General features: G+C 37.1%; 1 protein-coding gene across 1 annotated transcript in view; it reads right to left on the bottom strand.

Moving 5' to 3' along the window:
- Nucleotides 1-4,457: 4,457 nt before the first annotated feature.
- Nucleotides 4,458-17,251, bottom strand: part of SCN7A (sodium voltage-gated channel alpha subunit 7) — an 82,238-nt gene continuing 69,444 nt past the window's right edge. Inside the window, exons 20-25 of the mRNA XM_012135066.5 lie at nucleotides 14,734-15,012; nucleotides 13,663-13,716; nucleotides 12,778-12,915; nucleotides 11,121-11,225; nucleotides 10,537-10,807; nucleotides 4,458-7,437 (exon numbers count right to left, since the gene is read on the bottom strand). Coding sequence (XP_011990456.3) covers nucleotides 6,371-7,437; nucleotides 10,537-10,807; nucleotides 11,121-11,225; nucleotides 12,778-12,915; nucleotides 13,663-13,716; nucleotides 14,734-15,012 — 1,914 coding nt within the window. The 3' untranslated portion in view covers nucleotides 4,458-6,370. The remainder of the gene's footprint in view (nucleotides 7,438-10,536; nucleotides 10,808-11,120; nucleotides 11,226-12,777; nucleotides 12,916-13,662; nucleotides 13,717-14,733; nucleotides 15,013-17,251) is intronic.

The following is a 17,251-nucleotide window of genomic DNA, read 5'->3' as shown; positions in this document are numbered from 1 at the left end:
CAATCGATGTCTTACAAGCTTTTAATCATACTTTCTTCCTGTACAGATCAATTGCTAATGAAGGTATCCAATTACTTTCTTTGGAGTGTGTTTGGGAATAGCATTAAGTGAAGAGATCTTGATATGGCCACCTGTTTATAACTGTGTATTATTCATGAGACCTTTCCTGTGTGTATCAAATGCTGCAGCAGCAGAGATCCCCAGCGGACCTTGGCTGGGTTTGCTTGCATTGCACTGCAGTAGAATCTTTATGCTCATGGGAAGGATGCAGTATTTTCTTCTGCAGAAAGCTATGTGAGGACATGGAAATATGTTTAATAATTTAAGGTTCAGGAGAAAAACAGACATCTTAGAGATGATTCTTAGTCACTCTCTGTGATGTAAAGAGCAAGTAAATCAACACATCTTCTTTAATCAAACTGATGCTACTACTTCAGTCTTACATGTCCTAAATATGTCAGTGCTTCTCCTTGATCTGAAAGCTTCACTCAGTCAAGAAAAAAAATACTTTCCTTCACCAGAACTGTGAAGCATGACTGATAAAACCATCAGAAAGAAATAATTGTTGTTGTTCAGTCACTCAGTCATGTCAACTTTTTGCGACCCCATGGCCAGCAGCATGCCAGGCTTCCCTGTTCTCCATTATCTCCCAGAGCCTGCCCAAACTCATGTCCATTGAGTCAGTGATGCAGAAAAAATTATTCAACAAAAAAATTAGCTCTTTCATGTACTGAAACAATATGATGTACCCAATGATCAAAAAGGCATTCCTATTTCACATTGCACTATTTTATGGGTTTATGATAGTTTCCTTCCAGTTCAGTTCTTTGGGTTTTTTGGAAAGTGTTAGTCACTCTGTCATGTGCAACTCTGAGACTCCATGAGCTGTAGCCCACTAAGCTCCTCTCTCCATGGGATTATCCAGGCAAGAATACTGGAGTGAGTAGCCATTCCCTTCCCCAAGAATGGCTTAATCATCCCAGGGGATCTTCCCAGCCCAGGGATTGAACCTGGGTCTCCTGCATTACCAGCAGACCTCTTTACCATCTGAGCCACCAGCGAAGTTCATACTAAATAAAAAGTATAAGTGAACATACGGTTGGAAACTACCTTCTGTAACACCCGTATGGCTAATGAAAAGCAAATTAAAATAGGAATTATATTAGAGTGATATGCTTTCTACTGTATAATAATTTTCCTGGTTTGAACTCTAAGGAATATGGTGTGAATTTTTTAAAAAAAGATTTGAACTTTGTCTGCAAATTTTGAAAAGAGATTTGGGTCATCCCTTAAGGGTTCTTATTTTTCTTCATAGCTTAGGAAAAGGAGATACAATGTGATCTGACTGTTGCCTGCTTTAATCACAAAATATGATTATAGTTTAATCATTGAATATGATTACCTGAACCAGGCTCTTCTATCTTATTGCTTATCATTCACTGATTGTTGACCTTCCTTGTTTCATAACAGATGGCCTGCCTCTTCATCCACGTCCAGTCAGTGGAAAGAAAGTTAAAAAGGATAGAATTTAGTTACATGGCCAGCCTGAACTGGAAAAGAAAGAAAAGATTATACAGTATTTATTCCAGAAGGCCACGTATCTAGCTAAGATCAGGCATGCTATAACCATATAAGAATGGGAGAATGTGTTTGAGGAGCTAATAGTCACTTGTAATATACTCAGAGTCTACTTAATGAAGAGACCTAGTTATAAAGTAAACTTTTATCTAAAGCTTTCACTTAGTAAAAGGAATCTGTTGAACAATATTTACTCTTGTGCCTTGGATTTTCTGCAGTTTTGCCCTTCAGGATGAAATAATATAGTGCCCATTTGGAAAGGAGTCCACTATCTCTGCTTCCACTGGATGGACTGTAAGCTTTGAGAAAGTTAGACTCAGTATGCTTGATGATGAATTTTCAAGTGCTCAGGCTGGGTTGTGGCAGTGAAGTCGTGATTTTCTGAACAGAACTTCAAGTAATTGGGAGTTGAAGCAAGAGAGGAAGAATTGGGCTGAAGCGTGTGAAAATATATTTTTCCTAATTGCATGCATACTGCTCGTGTGTGGTCAAAGGCCAGATCAAGTCCCATGGTGATCATCAATTTAGCAGCTGTGGTACAGTTACTTCCATTAATAATCTGAGCTGTCACATATACCAAATTTTAGATATCATTTTATTAATGGTCTGTTCTCCCACCTAAATGACAAGTTCTTGAAGTCAGAGAGTCTGTATTTTAACTTGGTTTTTGTACCTAAATACACTACTTGGGTCACTCAACGAGAGTCAGACATCTTGGAGTGCAAAGCCAAGTAGGCCTCAGGAAACATCAATATGAAGAGCAGTGTTCTTGCCTGTAGAATCCCAGAGATGGGGGAGCCTGGTGGGCTGCTGTCTATGGGGTCACACAGAGTTGGACATGACTGAAGTGACGTGGGAGCAGCAGTTGAGGTGATAGAATTCCAGCTGAGCTATTTCAAATCCTAAAAGATGATGCTGTTAAAGTGCTGCACTTAATATGCCAGCACATTTGGAAAACTTAGCAGTGGCCACAGGACTGGAAAGGGTCAGTTTTCATTCCAATCCAAAAGAAAGGCAATGCCAAAGAATGTTCAAACTACCACATGATTGTACTCATCTCACACGCTAGCAAAGTAATGCTCAAAATTCTCCAAGCTAGGCTTCAACAGTACATAAACAGAGAACTTCCAGATGTTCAAGCTGGATTTAGAAAATGCAGAGGAACCAGAGATCAACTGGCCAACATCCATTGAAATGAAGTGAAGTCGCTCAGTCGTGTCTGACTCTTTGCGACCCCATGGACTGTAGCCTATCAGGCTTCTCTGTCCACAGGATTTTCCAGGCAAAAGTGCTGGAGTGGATTGCCATTTCCTTCTCCAGGGGATCTTCCTGACCCAGGACTCAAACCTGGGTCTCCCACATTACAGGCAGACACTTTACCATCTGAGCCACCAGGGAATCTACAACATGCATTGGATTATAGTAAAAGTAAGAGAATTCTAGAAGAACATCTACTTCTGCTTTATTGACTGCACTAAAACCTTTGACTCTGTGGATCACAACAAACTCTGGAAAATTCTGAAAGAGATGGGAATACCAGACCACCTTATCTGCCTCCTGAGAAATCTGTATGCAGGTCAAGAAGCAACAGTTAGAACCAGAAATGGAGCAACGAACTGGCTCCAAATTGGGAAAGGAGTATGTCAAGGCTGTATATTGTCACCCTGCTTATTTAACTTATATGCAGAGTATATCATGCAAGGTGCCAGACTGGATGAAACACAAGCTGGAATCAAGACTGCCAGGAGAAATATCAATAACCCCAGATATGCAGATGACATCATCCTTATGGCAGAAAATGAAGAGGAACTAAAAAGCCTCTAGATGAAAATGAAGGAGGAAACTGAAAAAGCTGACTTAAAACTCAACATTCAAACAACTAAGATCATGGCATACGGTCCCATCACTTCATTGGAAATAGTTGGGGAAACAATGGAAACAGTGACAGACTTTATTTTCTTGAACTCCAAAATCAATGCAGATAGTGACTGTAGCCATGAAGTTAAGACACTTGCTGTTTGGAAGAAAATTATGACCAACCTAGACAGCATATTAAAAAGAAGAGATATTATTTTATTGGCAAAGGCCTCCCTAGTCAAAGCTATGGTTTTTCCAGTAGTCATGTATGGAGGTGAGATTTGGACCATAAAGAAAGCTGAGTGCCGAAGAATTAATGCTTTTGAACTGTGGTGTTGGAGAAGATTGTTAAGAGTCCCTTGGACCGCAATGAGATCAAACTAGTCAATCCTAAAGGAAATCAGTCCTAAATATTTATTGGAAGGACTGATGTTGAATCTGAAGTTCCAATACTTAGGCCATTTGATGTGAAGAACTGACTCATTGAAAAAGACCCTGATGCTGGGAAATATTGAAGGCAGGAAGAGAAGGGAATGGCAGAGAATGAGATGGTTGGATGGCATCACTGACTCGATGGACGTGAGTTTGACCAAGCTCCAGGAGTTGGTGATGGACAGGGAAGCCTGGCATGCTTCAGTCCATGGGGTTGCAAATGGTCAGACATGACTTAGCATCTGAACTGAACTGAATGCTACTTGGAAGGGCTTCCCAGGTAAAGCTAATGATAAAACACCCATGTACCAATGTAGGAGACATAAGAGACATGGGTAAGATCCCTGGGTTGAGAAGATCCCCTGGAGAAGGGCATGGCGACCCACTCCAGTATTCTTGCCTGGAGAATCCCAAGGACAGAGGAACCTGGCAGGCTACAATCCATAGGGTTGCACAGAGTACGACATGACTTAGCATGTATGAATGCACATTACCTGGAAACGTGAACAGACTGGTTTGATGGTATATATGAGACAGTCCATGCTATCAGAATTTTAGCACAAAAAGAAAATGAGATGCTATTTTCCATATTTTCGGGTAAAGTCTGAATGAATAAGCTTTAATTTACAGCTCATCTTAAACAGTTCTTAAAATACAAAGTTGCCAAACTAATTTACCAAAGAAAAAGAACCAAAGCTTACATAGTTAACAAGTAGTATTCACTGTTTTCTTTAATATCTAAAAAGTACAATATTGTAAGATTTGCTAAAAATAATTCTTTACATAGTTTTCGGAAGATTGGTGGCAAACATGATTTATAATTAAAGACATAACTTTCAAACCAAAATCAGTTCATAGTCTTTATGGATCTTACAGAAGCAAGTTAAGATTCAGTTTAAGTATCTGAAGCAGTTTCCACAATAAAGCTTTTCCAAGAAATACAAAACTGAAAAGCTTAAACAAAGCACCATCTGTTGTCATGTCACCAAATTAACACTGACTCCTCACTGGTCCCCATCACATGATGGAGAATGGGAGGAGAGAGGGAAGGAACACTTAGAGTAAGAAACAGAACCCTGAAATTGCATTTGCTTAGGGAATCCCCCAAAGGCATCTTGGTCAGGTTAATACATTTCTGAGGAGCAGAAATAGATTATAATAGTTAAGGCTCAATCAAGATCATGCATGCATAATAAAATATAATTACCGATATTTAAGTAATATTGAATGCCATACAACATATTTAAAACTTGTCATTAAGTCAACAGTGTACATATTTTCTTTTTGAATCCTTTAGCACTTTGTAGGCACAAAGAAATCAGTCTTAAGACAATGGAGTAAATATCAGAATCCCAAACTATAGAGATGCCTGTGACTAAATTTTATTACATGAAAAAAACTATTTGTGCTTATCTTTAAAATTAATTTTACTAATGAAAATTAATGCTTAGGATTTAAAAGTTTTTCAAACAGAAAGTATTTTACAGAGTATTATGTAGGTGATGAAATTAAAAAAGACAAAAAATTTGGAAAAATAAATGAGAAAGGGAAAATTAACTTGCATACACTAATGTTATAAAACACTACCACTAACAAACTCACATTTTGATCTCCTAGTTCAGAGTCCACATGGTTTTAGTGATTCATTTCTTTCTTAAAGTTATATATATAAAAAAATGAAGTGCCGTGAAAAGTAGTTAAAGTGACTACTATTTTCCAAGGAGAAATGAGAAAAAATTGAAAATGTAGGCCATAAATTTAGTTTTCTTTATGTTTCAGGAACGCGTTATCTTAAAAGAGTTGGTCCTTAACTGAAACTGGCCAAAGAGATGAGAAACTGGGAACCCAAGAGCAGTGAAATAACTAACTCCCAGACCAAATGTAAAATAAAACCAAAACAATAAAAAACAAAATCTGGGCTCTAATCAATATTTTTCCAAAATGGTTTGGATCAGCAGCCCAAGAGTCTCTCTGATTGATCTCAAAGGCACTTCTAAGAACTGCATTTTCCCTTCCCCTGACTAGTATCTGTCTAGGCTAGTTTATGATTCAATGGCCTGCAGCACTGTATTATTTTTTAAAACACCATCCCACTTTAAGAAAGTACTTGTTTATTTGGAATTAAGTCCTATTAGTGGTGACTTTAATCTCATTAAGTTAAAGCAGACATAAAACATATAAGGAAGTTCCTTTTCCTAGTAATTTCTGCCATTATCTCTTTCTTCCTCTAGAACAAGTACACACGATATAAGCCATATAGAGAAACCAAGTATTGGAATATTAAACAACACTTTTAACCTAATTTAACTCTTCAGTAATATTAAGGGGTTGTCTTGGTTAGATTGAATATTTAGGGGTAAATGTAAGTTGGACATGGGATCTTGTGAGCACAAGTTAATCTTTCATGGGTTATAAACAGTTGATTATTAGGTGAAATCTTTACTTTCTGAAACTTTTAACATTTGGGGGACATGTAAAAAAGGTGAAAAGGAAGTAAGAGGGATTATATCGGGCTTTGAATTATTGACACTCCCTCAGCTTTATCAATATAGGAATCTTCTTTGATAGCTTGAACTTCCCTGTCACCATCTATCATATGAGTATCTGAAGTATTTTTGTCATTTTGCCTCAAACGGTAACTTTTATAAGCACGCTGAATGATGGTTGCTGAGACCACCTCTTGTTTTCGTTTCAGAGTAGTTGTAATTGGCTCATATGTGATCTTAAAAGTGTTAGCTAATGTAAATCCTGATTCCATCTCTGAAAGAACTTTCTCCATGCTCAGATCTTTACCCAAAACTCTCTTTGTTAAAGCAAGTAAGACGTCAAGGCAATGAATTCTGTCTCCAACAGCCATGGGAAGATCCATGGAAACAAGCTGGCCCTTGTTTGGTTTTGCCATGAAAAGAGGAGGATCAAGAGCAGCTGCAAAGTCTGAAAGCTTGCTAGAGTCTATATACTGGGTTCTATCAGGATCGAACCTCTTCCATACCTGAAAGAATTTCCTGAAATCTTCCTCACTCAATGTCTTGGCTCTTTTTTTAGAAGCAATATTTAAAAACTCCATGACAACAACAATGTACATGTTTACAATGATCAGCCTAGTTAAGAGGATGTAACTGACAAAATAAATAATGCCAAGAAAGGGATTGCCACAGTCTCCTCTAACCTGAGTCCCAGGGTTAATTTTATCAGGATCACAGTCAGACCATTTACTATTGAAAATTGCATTGAGCATACCATCCCAACCAGCAAATATTGTAACTCGGAAAAGACAGAGCATACTGCTGCCAAAGGTTTCAAAGTTGGACATATCATCAATTCCAGCTTCCTTTTTAACATAGGCAAAATTGTACATTCCAAAGATGGCGTAGATAAACATGATCAGGAAGATGAGAAGACTGATGTTCAACAAGGCGGGGAGGGACAGCATCAAAGGAAGCAGCAGATTATGGAACAGCTTTAGTCCTTTCTCAGGATGCAGAATGTGGATGATCCGTGAGAGAAGTATCAGTTGCACAAGAGAAGGAGATACAAGGTAATATCCTACCATCAGAGGCAGAAATAATCCTTGGTGTAGGAAAAAATAAAGCAGGAAATACAATTATTTAGGGGAATATAAATTATTTTACATTTGTTTTTTTCTATATGTTCAGATAATTGATCCTTCCCCTATAACATTTGGCACATTTAAAGTTTGGCTTAGCAAATACTAATAGTGGCAATGTTCAGCATCTAACAAATTTGGATGAGAATTATTTCTACCATCATTTCCAGGGTATTAGGGATCAGATACTTCTGGAGTCACAGATGGCATGTATCCATATGTAGGACAGTAGTCATATTTTTTTTTTTTCTGATTGCAGTTAGATCCAGCAATTTAGTTCAAACCAACTTTTACTGGATACCTAATAAAGGTACCATGAAAATATGCAAAGATAAATGACATGACCTCTATCCTCAAAGACCATATCATATAGACGGTAGAGGTAGACATTTAAACGAATTATCACGCAAAGCAGAAAGACCTAGTTGATAAATATAATTGAAAAAATACTTTGCATTCAGATTCATAGATTATAATTTGGTTTATTGACTTCATAAATACCATATGGACCCTTAGGAACTTTAAATGTGAATAAACAAGTCTCGGTCTAGAATTTTTTTTTCTTACTGCGGTGAGAAGAGAACTATGAGAGTGAGACATATAACTGTAAGACAAGGTGAAATTATAATTACCATAAACAAACATAAGGAATGTTCTCTGGAAGTACTGGAGACAGTGTGGTTCATTCTGAGTTGAAAAGATGGAGAAGGGGAAAACCCTATGCAGCTTCTAAATGAGACGGTGTATTTGCTGAATCTGGCAGGATCGTGTCTCACATTTCTGTTAATCTGTTACTGGCGATGATGGCATTCTCTCTGATGTTATATCTTACATATATCCCCCTCTCCACAGCGCTTTAGTGAACCTTCTACTCTGACTCAAATTTTCATTTCTCTTCAATCTTCCAAACTCTTACATTATGCAGGAGGTTTCCCTCTTTAATTGTAAACACATCTTTACTCCCTGTTCACTAAGATTTTAGATAAGAAAGGAAGTGAAGAAAATTGTCTCTATCTTGAGGACACTACTTCCCCTCAAGCACAGACAGCTCATTCTTTCCCACTCAACATTTCTCAGTGTAGAAAGATGGAACGAGCAAGCATCTTTCCATCTTTCTAATGTGATTTCCAGATACTTCTCCTTTACATTAATTTTATAAAGACAAAAATTTTGACAGTTTGTGGATCATGCCATTCAGCTATACCATCTCCTACCATTCCTTAGCTCTATGATCTGTTCATTCCCCCTCATTCATATTCATTGCAGACTTTAGTACACGGCTCACTGTTGTCCTTTCCACCCCAGCACCTGCCATCAACAGTCCATTGAAGGGCTAGTCTTTCAATCTTTGGCTTTGTTAACTTTAATACTGTCCATCATTCTACTTTAGTTATACCTATCTATCAGTATGTCCCAGAGAAGGCAATGGCACCCCACTCCAGTACTCTTGACTGGAAAATTCCATGGATGGAGGAGCCTGGTGGGCTGCAGTCCATGGGGTTGCTAAGAGTTGGACACGACTGAGCGACTTCACTTTCACTTTTCACTTTCATGCACTGGAGAAGGAAATGGCAACCCACTCCAGTATTCTTGCCTGGAGAATCCCAGGGACAGGGGAGCCTGGTAGACTGCCATCTATGGGGTCGCACAGAATCGGACATGACTGAAGCGACTTAGCAGCAGCATCAGTATGTTCTGAACCCAGGATAGCTGACCTTCTGAGATCTCAAATTTAAACATTTTGTCTCAGATTGCAACTTCCTCTCCTTCTAGATGTCTGATTCAATTACTCTCATTTCAACCTACAGGGCTCCTTACTTTCATTTTCCACCGTTTCCCTCCTTTCAGCTCTCTCCTGACTTGATGTACTTTTCTAGGAAGCTTCTTGCAACTATCAGTGCTGCTTGCACTGCCTCAATTACCAGCTGAACGAGTTAATTTTCTGCAGGCACAACTGGGCAGAAGGTTTATCCACATTTTCACTACTGACTGCATAGAATAGGACTTGACAGTAACTCTGAAGTACTGTCCACAGTCTTATGGAGATAACATTCTAGTATGTGTCTTATGGGAGGCAGACAGTAAGCCTTTTCAGCCTAGAACACTTTTATCCCAGATTCTTGGCTACCTGCTTAACCAGCGGGTCTCCATTTAGTTTTCTGCCTCTTCTGTGAAGCTTTCTCTGACCTCTACTTACTGATTGTGTGCATCTCACTTTGTTGCGCTGCTGTGGCACCCTGTGCTTCTTCCCTTACCAACACCTTAATAGCACATTAAAATGTACTATTTAATTATCTGTATCCTTTGATAGATTATAGACTATGTATATACAGGAATTATGCCTACCTCATTTGCTACTGCATTCTTTGCATATTGCATAGTATCTATTCTCAAAGAGGATAATCAAATATATTTGTTAAATAAAGGACTGAGATCTCCAGAGTAAGAGAAAACTTGTGACCAATTCATAAAAGCCTAAAACTCTAGTGTTGTGAAAGTAGTAAGCAATTTTACAGGTTAGAGGAAAGAAAGCAATGAGTCTGAAAGGTTCTGTCACACTAAAACATAAAGGTCCGACTAGTGTCATCTTGAATAATGTATGTGATATACTGAAGGGATAATTAAGCATTTACCACGTGATAATAAAGACTGTGGTAATAGACTGTGTAATAAAGTCTATGTATTAACTCAGACAGTATTTTTGAGTATGTTATATATCTGTCAGGCATATGTACATGTGTAAATGTAAAAATGTAAGGCATTCCCTGGTGACTCAGACGGTAAAGAATCTGTCCGCAATGTGGGAGTTTGATCCCTGGGTCAGGAAGATCCCTGGGAGATAGGAATGACCACCCACTCCAGTATTCCTTAGGGGAAGTTGGGGCTTTCCTGGTGTCCCAGATGGACTAACACTTTCACTTTTTGCAGGCATTCCTGCTGGAAATAAAGAGTCTCTCACCTGTTGTGTTTATTAAGAGACTATACCTCAGAAGACGATTACTATAAGAGGCTGACTGAATTAATATAATTACAAATGAAAATCTGACTAAACAAAATCTTACCTGTAATAGAGAAAACAACCACCATGAAGTCAAAAATGTTCCATCCACTGGTGAAATAGTTACAATGGAAAACGATGAGCTTTAGTACACATTCTCCAATATATAGCCCAACATAAACTGAGTTAATCCAAAACAGAGCAGTGTCGATTTTGGGGCTCTGTTCATCACTTTGTATCATAATGGTTATTGCTTGGAAACATATAAGAGTCATAATGATGATATTAAAAACTCGACTTGTTACCAAGTCAAAGATGAATCGTTGGAACTTGTTCTGTGTATAAAGGAAAAAGGTGTAACATTCTTATTAGTAAGATATTTATACACATTGTCTTTAGATTTGCAACTTCCCTCCCAGCATAAACAGTAGAATTCGTGAAGACAAAGATGTTACCAAACTATAATTACAGCATATAGTAAAGCAAATAAACAAAAAGACCATTAAAAGCTGTGTCAAGGAACACCTTTAAAAAATTATGTCAAAAGCATTTGCTGTTAAGAATTTTAAAAACACATCTTCTTTTGTAATAGAGAACATATAAAGGAAACTTTTTCAGAAAGGTAAAAAAATCTAGATGTTTCTTTACTTCTGGGAGAGGTACTGGTTTTTGAGAGTCTTCATACATCAGCTTCTTCAGTGCACGGTACTGTTTCTTCTGTTTGACTGTTATAAAGATATTTGAGCCTCCCTGGTAAAGCAATGAAAGAAAAAGATATTAAAATCATATTTAATCCACATTTCACCTTATATTAACATGCACTTTCTGAAGCTTGGCAATTATTGATTTAATCCTCTAAAGAATGCTTAACTGCAGTGAACTATATAATGTTTAAACATGTCTGACTCTCTGCACAAAAATCCATACAAAATACAGAGTATACACTGGAAAAGATTGATATTCAATTATACTTTGATGCATTTTGCTGTGGGTAGTCAATCCTATTTTAACTTTTTAGTTACTGGGACCTACCCCTTGTTAGAGACAAAAGAGAAACAGCAGAGGATATCTGGAAAGGTTACTAAGAAGAGTTAACCTCAAAAGCTGAACTTGATTTGTACCTTTCAATAATCAAGAAAAAATAGAATTGTATACTTGTTTTTATACTTTCACAGCTTACTTACTTTACCAAATACTATCAAAGATATATTTTCATTATTATTCCAAAAGCATCTAGTGCTTACCCCTACATAATACCTTCTAGGAATTATTCATTTTTGTGTTTCTAGTGTTAATTTCAGTATCTTATATAGAAAAAGCAAAGTGAATAAGAGGTGAACATTTAATGCGTTAATCTAGGAGTTAGGAATTGTTACTGCCCATGTCAGGACTGGGTCACTTAAATTGACGGGGTTCACCGATTTGAAGCCCCTGGGCAAATCCTAGGATGTTATTCCATTGGGCTGAAATCCTTAAGAAGCTGAAGCATACAGTCCAATGACCACTGATCCTTCTGCATGCTTGCATGCTAACTAGTTTCAGTCTCTCTAAGCCCATCTAATTACTCTAATCCTATCTAATTAGTGCAGACTCAGAATGATTTGTTTACCAGATTCTACACCACACTGATGACTTTGCTAAACACAAAATTTCAAGATTAAACTATTCTTTTCTTTGATTCACTAGAAGGCATTTCTACACTTAATAGAAAGTAGATCCCTAAGGTTAAAATAAGTGGATTTACATGACATTTGAGGCATTTGTATTAAAGAAGCCCTGAAGGGAGTCTTTGTGTGGAGATGACACTGAACACGGGTTTTTCAATTCTGCCTCTGAATTTTCTTATTTTTTCCAAGGAACTCCTATTTAGGTCACCTAGTTAGGATTTATGACCCTCTACTTTTAGCAGAAAAAGTCATTTCAACTGACAAAGATGTCTCTGCTGGGTACAATTTTGAACCACTTTGAGTACATCAAAGAATAAAAAAGTGTGGTTTGTTTTTCTTGAACATCTTCCCATATTTGTGCAGATAGAAAACACTGCTTTTTCAGCATGTCATGATTTGCAAACACATACATGGAAACAGTTGTAAAGTTTAATGTTTAAACTTGTCTGTACTTATTTGAACATAGAAAATAACGTAAAGATAAACATTTTAGTAATATTCAATCTGCAGGAACATAAATAATTTTTTAAAGATAAGTACCAGATAAAAATGCTATTAAGCTGAATCTAAAACCAATTATTTGAAGCAAGACATTTCCCCCCATTGGGCATTGATTGAGAAAGCATATTTATACTTATCTTTATTTTATGCTTGTGGAAATTAGCAACAATAGCACCAATCAACATACTCAGAGGAAGCAATAATCCAATGATAATAAAGTCAATAAAGTAACAATACATATAGATGTTGTTTTCAAAATGAGGTTGCATATCTACCTAAAAATTTTAAAAAAATAAGCAAAATAAGGCAGAGCACAGAGGATTTTTAGGTCAGTGAAAATATTCTATATGATACCCTTATAACTAAGGGTATATGTTATTATACATTTGTCCAAACCCATAGAATGCACAACACTGAGTGAATTTTGGGTGATCATGGTGTGTTAGTGTAGGTTTATCTTTGGTAAAAAATATAACATTGTGGTGAGTGATATCAATAATGAGGAGGCTATGCATTTGTGAGGATAAGGGTATATGGGAAATCTCTGTAACTCCCTCTCAATGTTGTAGATCTAAAACTGCTCTGAAAAAAATATGTTTTTTAAAATAAAATACATGAAAAAGTGAGAAAATAGCAAAATATTGACACTGACTTTTTAAAACGTAAGATTTAGAAAACACTTTAGGACAAGAACATCCAACATTGCTACTTGAGGCAGTATTTCCTCTTTGGTCTTTGGTGAAGAGATAGCACTGCTTTTATTTGAATTTTAAAGTTTATTGCATTGGTTTAATCATTGTTATGATAATCTTCAAATGTGCCTATTGGGCTTCAACCATTGTATATAATTCTGGAAGGAGTTCATTGTTCATGAAATATTCAATCTGAAATGAACTTTCTGTCTAGCACAAGCATTTGCTATTACCATGTTAATTACTCAATTATTGCTTGTGTCCTGTCCTTGAATTGCAAAAATGACTTAGCCAACCTTAAGGATGGTTCTAGGATTGTACCGTACTTACATCAGTAGAATCAACTGCTGAATTCATAATAGTGATCCATCCATTAAATGTTGCCTGTAAAAATGGCATGTATTTAATTCTTATGGAAATCTTACACTTTGAGGCAAATAAAAATTAAATGTCAATGTTATTAATACAGTAAAACATCTCATTAGTAGGGTCAATCACACTTCAAAATACTGTGTAAATGAGATCTTTACCACTTTCATTATTACATTTATAGTCTATTAAACACTATTTAAAGCTATGTAGTTTATTTGTAGTAACTTAAAATATTTTAAGACAGTATAAATAAAAAGAGAGAGCTGGTTAGATAGATGGATAAATGGTAAATAACTACATGCTGCCTAAGTGTCATGCTGCTGCTGCTGCTAAGTCGCTTCAGTCGTGTCCGACTCTGTGCGACCCCATAGACGGCAGCACACCAGGCTCCCCCATCCCTGGGATTCTCTAGGCAAGAATACTGGAGTGGGTTGCCATTTCCTTCTCCAATGCATGAAAGTGAAAAGTGAAAATCAAGTCACTCAGTCGTGTCTGACTCAGAGACCCCATGGACTGCAGCCTACCAAGCTCCTCTATCCATGGAATTTTCCAGGCAAGAGTACTGGAGTGGGGTGCCATTGCCTTCTCCAACTAAGTGTCATAGTTACTTGTAATTGCTATATGTGTGCTTTACTATGAGGGAGGTAAGACAGGAAAGATGCTAGATGCTGGCGGAGTGAAGAGTCATTCTTCAAAGCACTGAGTAGAAACAAAACAGCAGTAACCTGAGTTGGATCAAAAATTGTGTACCTATTGTCTGATCAGTGGAGGAGGTAATAGGTTTGGTCAATACACGTCATTTCATCTGTTAACCTACTTCTACCTTTATCTCCATTTCCTTTTTCCAACAGAGCAAGGACTTTCACTTTTGCCTTTCTAAATGAGCTTAGTATACTATGTCCCATAACCTATATCTACTAACAATTGCTAAGATAAGTTAAAACTAACTTGATTAAGATCCACATTTTGTCCTTTATGTTCACCTACAACATGAATAAACATAATTCAAAACTGCAAACATGTACTTACTACTTGAAGCAGTGAAAGAAAACTGATTCCAACATTATCAAAATTTAGTTTTGCATTCTCCCATGGCATGGATTCATTAAATACAAGGGTTTCACATTGACTTCTGTTCATGACTTCAGATAGAGGAAACCTTTCTCCACTCGTTGGGTCAATGCACTCATAGAATTTACCAGCAAATAAGTGAACTCCTATGATGCCAAAAGCCAGCCAGATCATAAGGCAGACCAGAAACACACTCAATGTGGGTAAAGTTGTTTTAATCAAAGCGCTCACTACCACCTGGCATATAAAACACAAACATATAAACTTTCAGTAAGAAATGTGAAAGTATTTTAATCAAATTGGGAATATTTACTGATGTAATATCATATTTAAATAATTTTGCACTAAAATTATTAAAATACAATGGAGCTGATTAGCATAAATACTCAAATAAATAATTATTTCACTGATTAACATGTTTCTCCATTTCTTATACTGTACCAGAAATAAGCAAAACAAGTGAACCTGTGTAAATGTATGAGATTATTTAGAAAGCACATAAAATGAGAGTGAAAAGAACCTAGGCCTAAGTCTTGGGGATCCTAACTTCAGGGATTATTAACCTACACAGTGGAGGGAAATTAAGAGGAAGATGAGAAGACTGTAGATCAGTGAAGCCAAGGCAAGTGACTATTTAAAGAAACACTGAGTGGGCACTGTGCTTCTCAAAAATCACTGACCTCTCTGAACAACTGTCTCTGGTGAACCACTTCAGAGTGGGAAGTCTGGGCAATGAATCTACTGCCTATACTTAAATAAGCAGCAATCATCTATAATCACTGTCTCCATTTTCTCAGGTCCCTTTATTCCTTAATTATTATATTCAGAATTTTATTCCTATCATTTCACTAAAGCTCTTCAGTTCAGTTCAGTTCAGTCGCTCAGTCGTGTCTGACTCTTTGTGACCCCATGAATCACAGCACGCCAGGCCTCCCTGTCCATCACCATCTCCCGGAGTTCACTCAGACTCACGTCCATCGAGTCCGTGATGCCATCCAGCCATCTCATCCTCGGTCATCCCCTTCTCCTCCTGCCCCCAATCCCTCCCAGCATCAGAGTCTTTTTCAATGAGTCAACTCTTCACATGAGGTGGCCAAAGTACTGGAGCTTCAGCTTTAGCATCATTCCTTCCAAAGAAATCCCAGGGCTGATCTCCTTCAGAATGGACTGGTTGGATCTCCTTGCAGTCCAAGGGACTCTCAAGAGTCTTCAACACCACAGTTCAAAAGCATCAATTCTTCGGCGCTCAGCCTTCTTCACAGTCCAACTCTCACATCTATACATGACCACAGGAAAAACCATAGTCTTGACTAGACGGACTAAAGCTCTTATGCAAATGTAAACCAGTGGCTATACTCAATGCAATATTCTCTGCCTTTGCTTTCTTTCTCTTCCCTTTATCATTACACTTGACTCCCTTTCCACAGCCCCACTTCCTTCTCTCTTCCCCTACCTCGAGGCACCATTCTCTTTCCTATCATCCCTTCTATCAGCCATTACCGAAAGTGTAGCCATTTGTCTGTACTTTCTTTTTATAGATTTCTGTCCTTGAATTAATATTTTTACATTTAATTGTACTTCTAATTACATTTAGCTTCATTTCTAAAACTTTAAGTCACGGATCCTTTGTGGACAACTAGATATTTTCAAGGATATGCTGATGCCTGTGATGAAAACAAGTCTATTAGAAAATATACACAAATGTTAAGAATAAAAGAAAGATATATGGTTGAAATAAATATTTAAGTAATAAGAGCACCTGAAGACCTGAAGCTTATTAAATACATAAAACTTTAATTTCATAATCATGTACCTTCCTTATACACTCATAATATATCTTCAGAATTAATTCAACTACAGAACTTCCAGAGGATGAGATGAGGATTAAGATCTGGATCTGACTCTGACCTAAACATAATTATTTATCTGATCTCAAATTATCCATAGCTACTATCTCATTGCCATTCTAATTAATGTATGGCATCAAATAGTACAGGACTTGATTTCTGACAGAGGCACTTTTCCTAGCAAATCACTTCCTAAAATTACCTGTGTTTCTATAAATTGAGGGAAGACAATTTGCTGATTTTGAAACTCTCTTTTCCATTCTATGTATCTAAATTGATTAGAAAAAAATACACAGTATGTTGGAATGTTTTTAAAATTAAAAATGTTATTTTAGTTACATTTATTATCTAATTTGTGTGTGTTAGTATATATATATATATTTCACTTTCAGTTCAGTTCAGTCGCTCAGTCGTGTCTGACTCTTTGAGACCCCATGGATTGCAACATGCCAGGCCTCCCTGTCCATTACCAACTCCCGGAGTTTACTCAAACTCATGTCCATTGAGTTGGTGATGCCATCCAGCCATCTCATCCTCTGTTGTCCACTTCTCCTCTTGCCTTCAATCTTTCCCAGCATCAGGGTCTTTTCAAGTGAGTCAGATCTTCGTGTCTGGTAGCCAAAGTATTG

The sequence above is a fragment of the Ovis aries genome, chromosome 2, assembly GCF_016772045.2.
Source record: "Ovis aries strain OAR_USU_Benz2616 breed Rambouillet chromosome 2, ARS-UI_Ramb_v3.0, whole genome shotgun sequence".
NCBI classification, from domain to species: Eukaryota; Metazoa; Chordata; class Mammalia; order Artiodactyla; family Bovidae; genus Ovis; species Ovis aries.
This window is presented reverse-complemented; position numbering and strand designations above follow the sequence as displayed.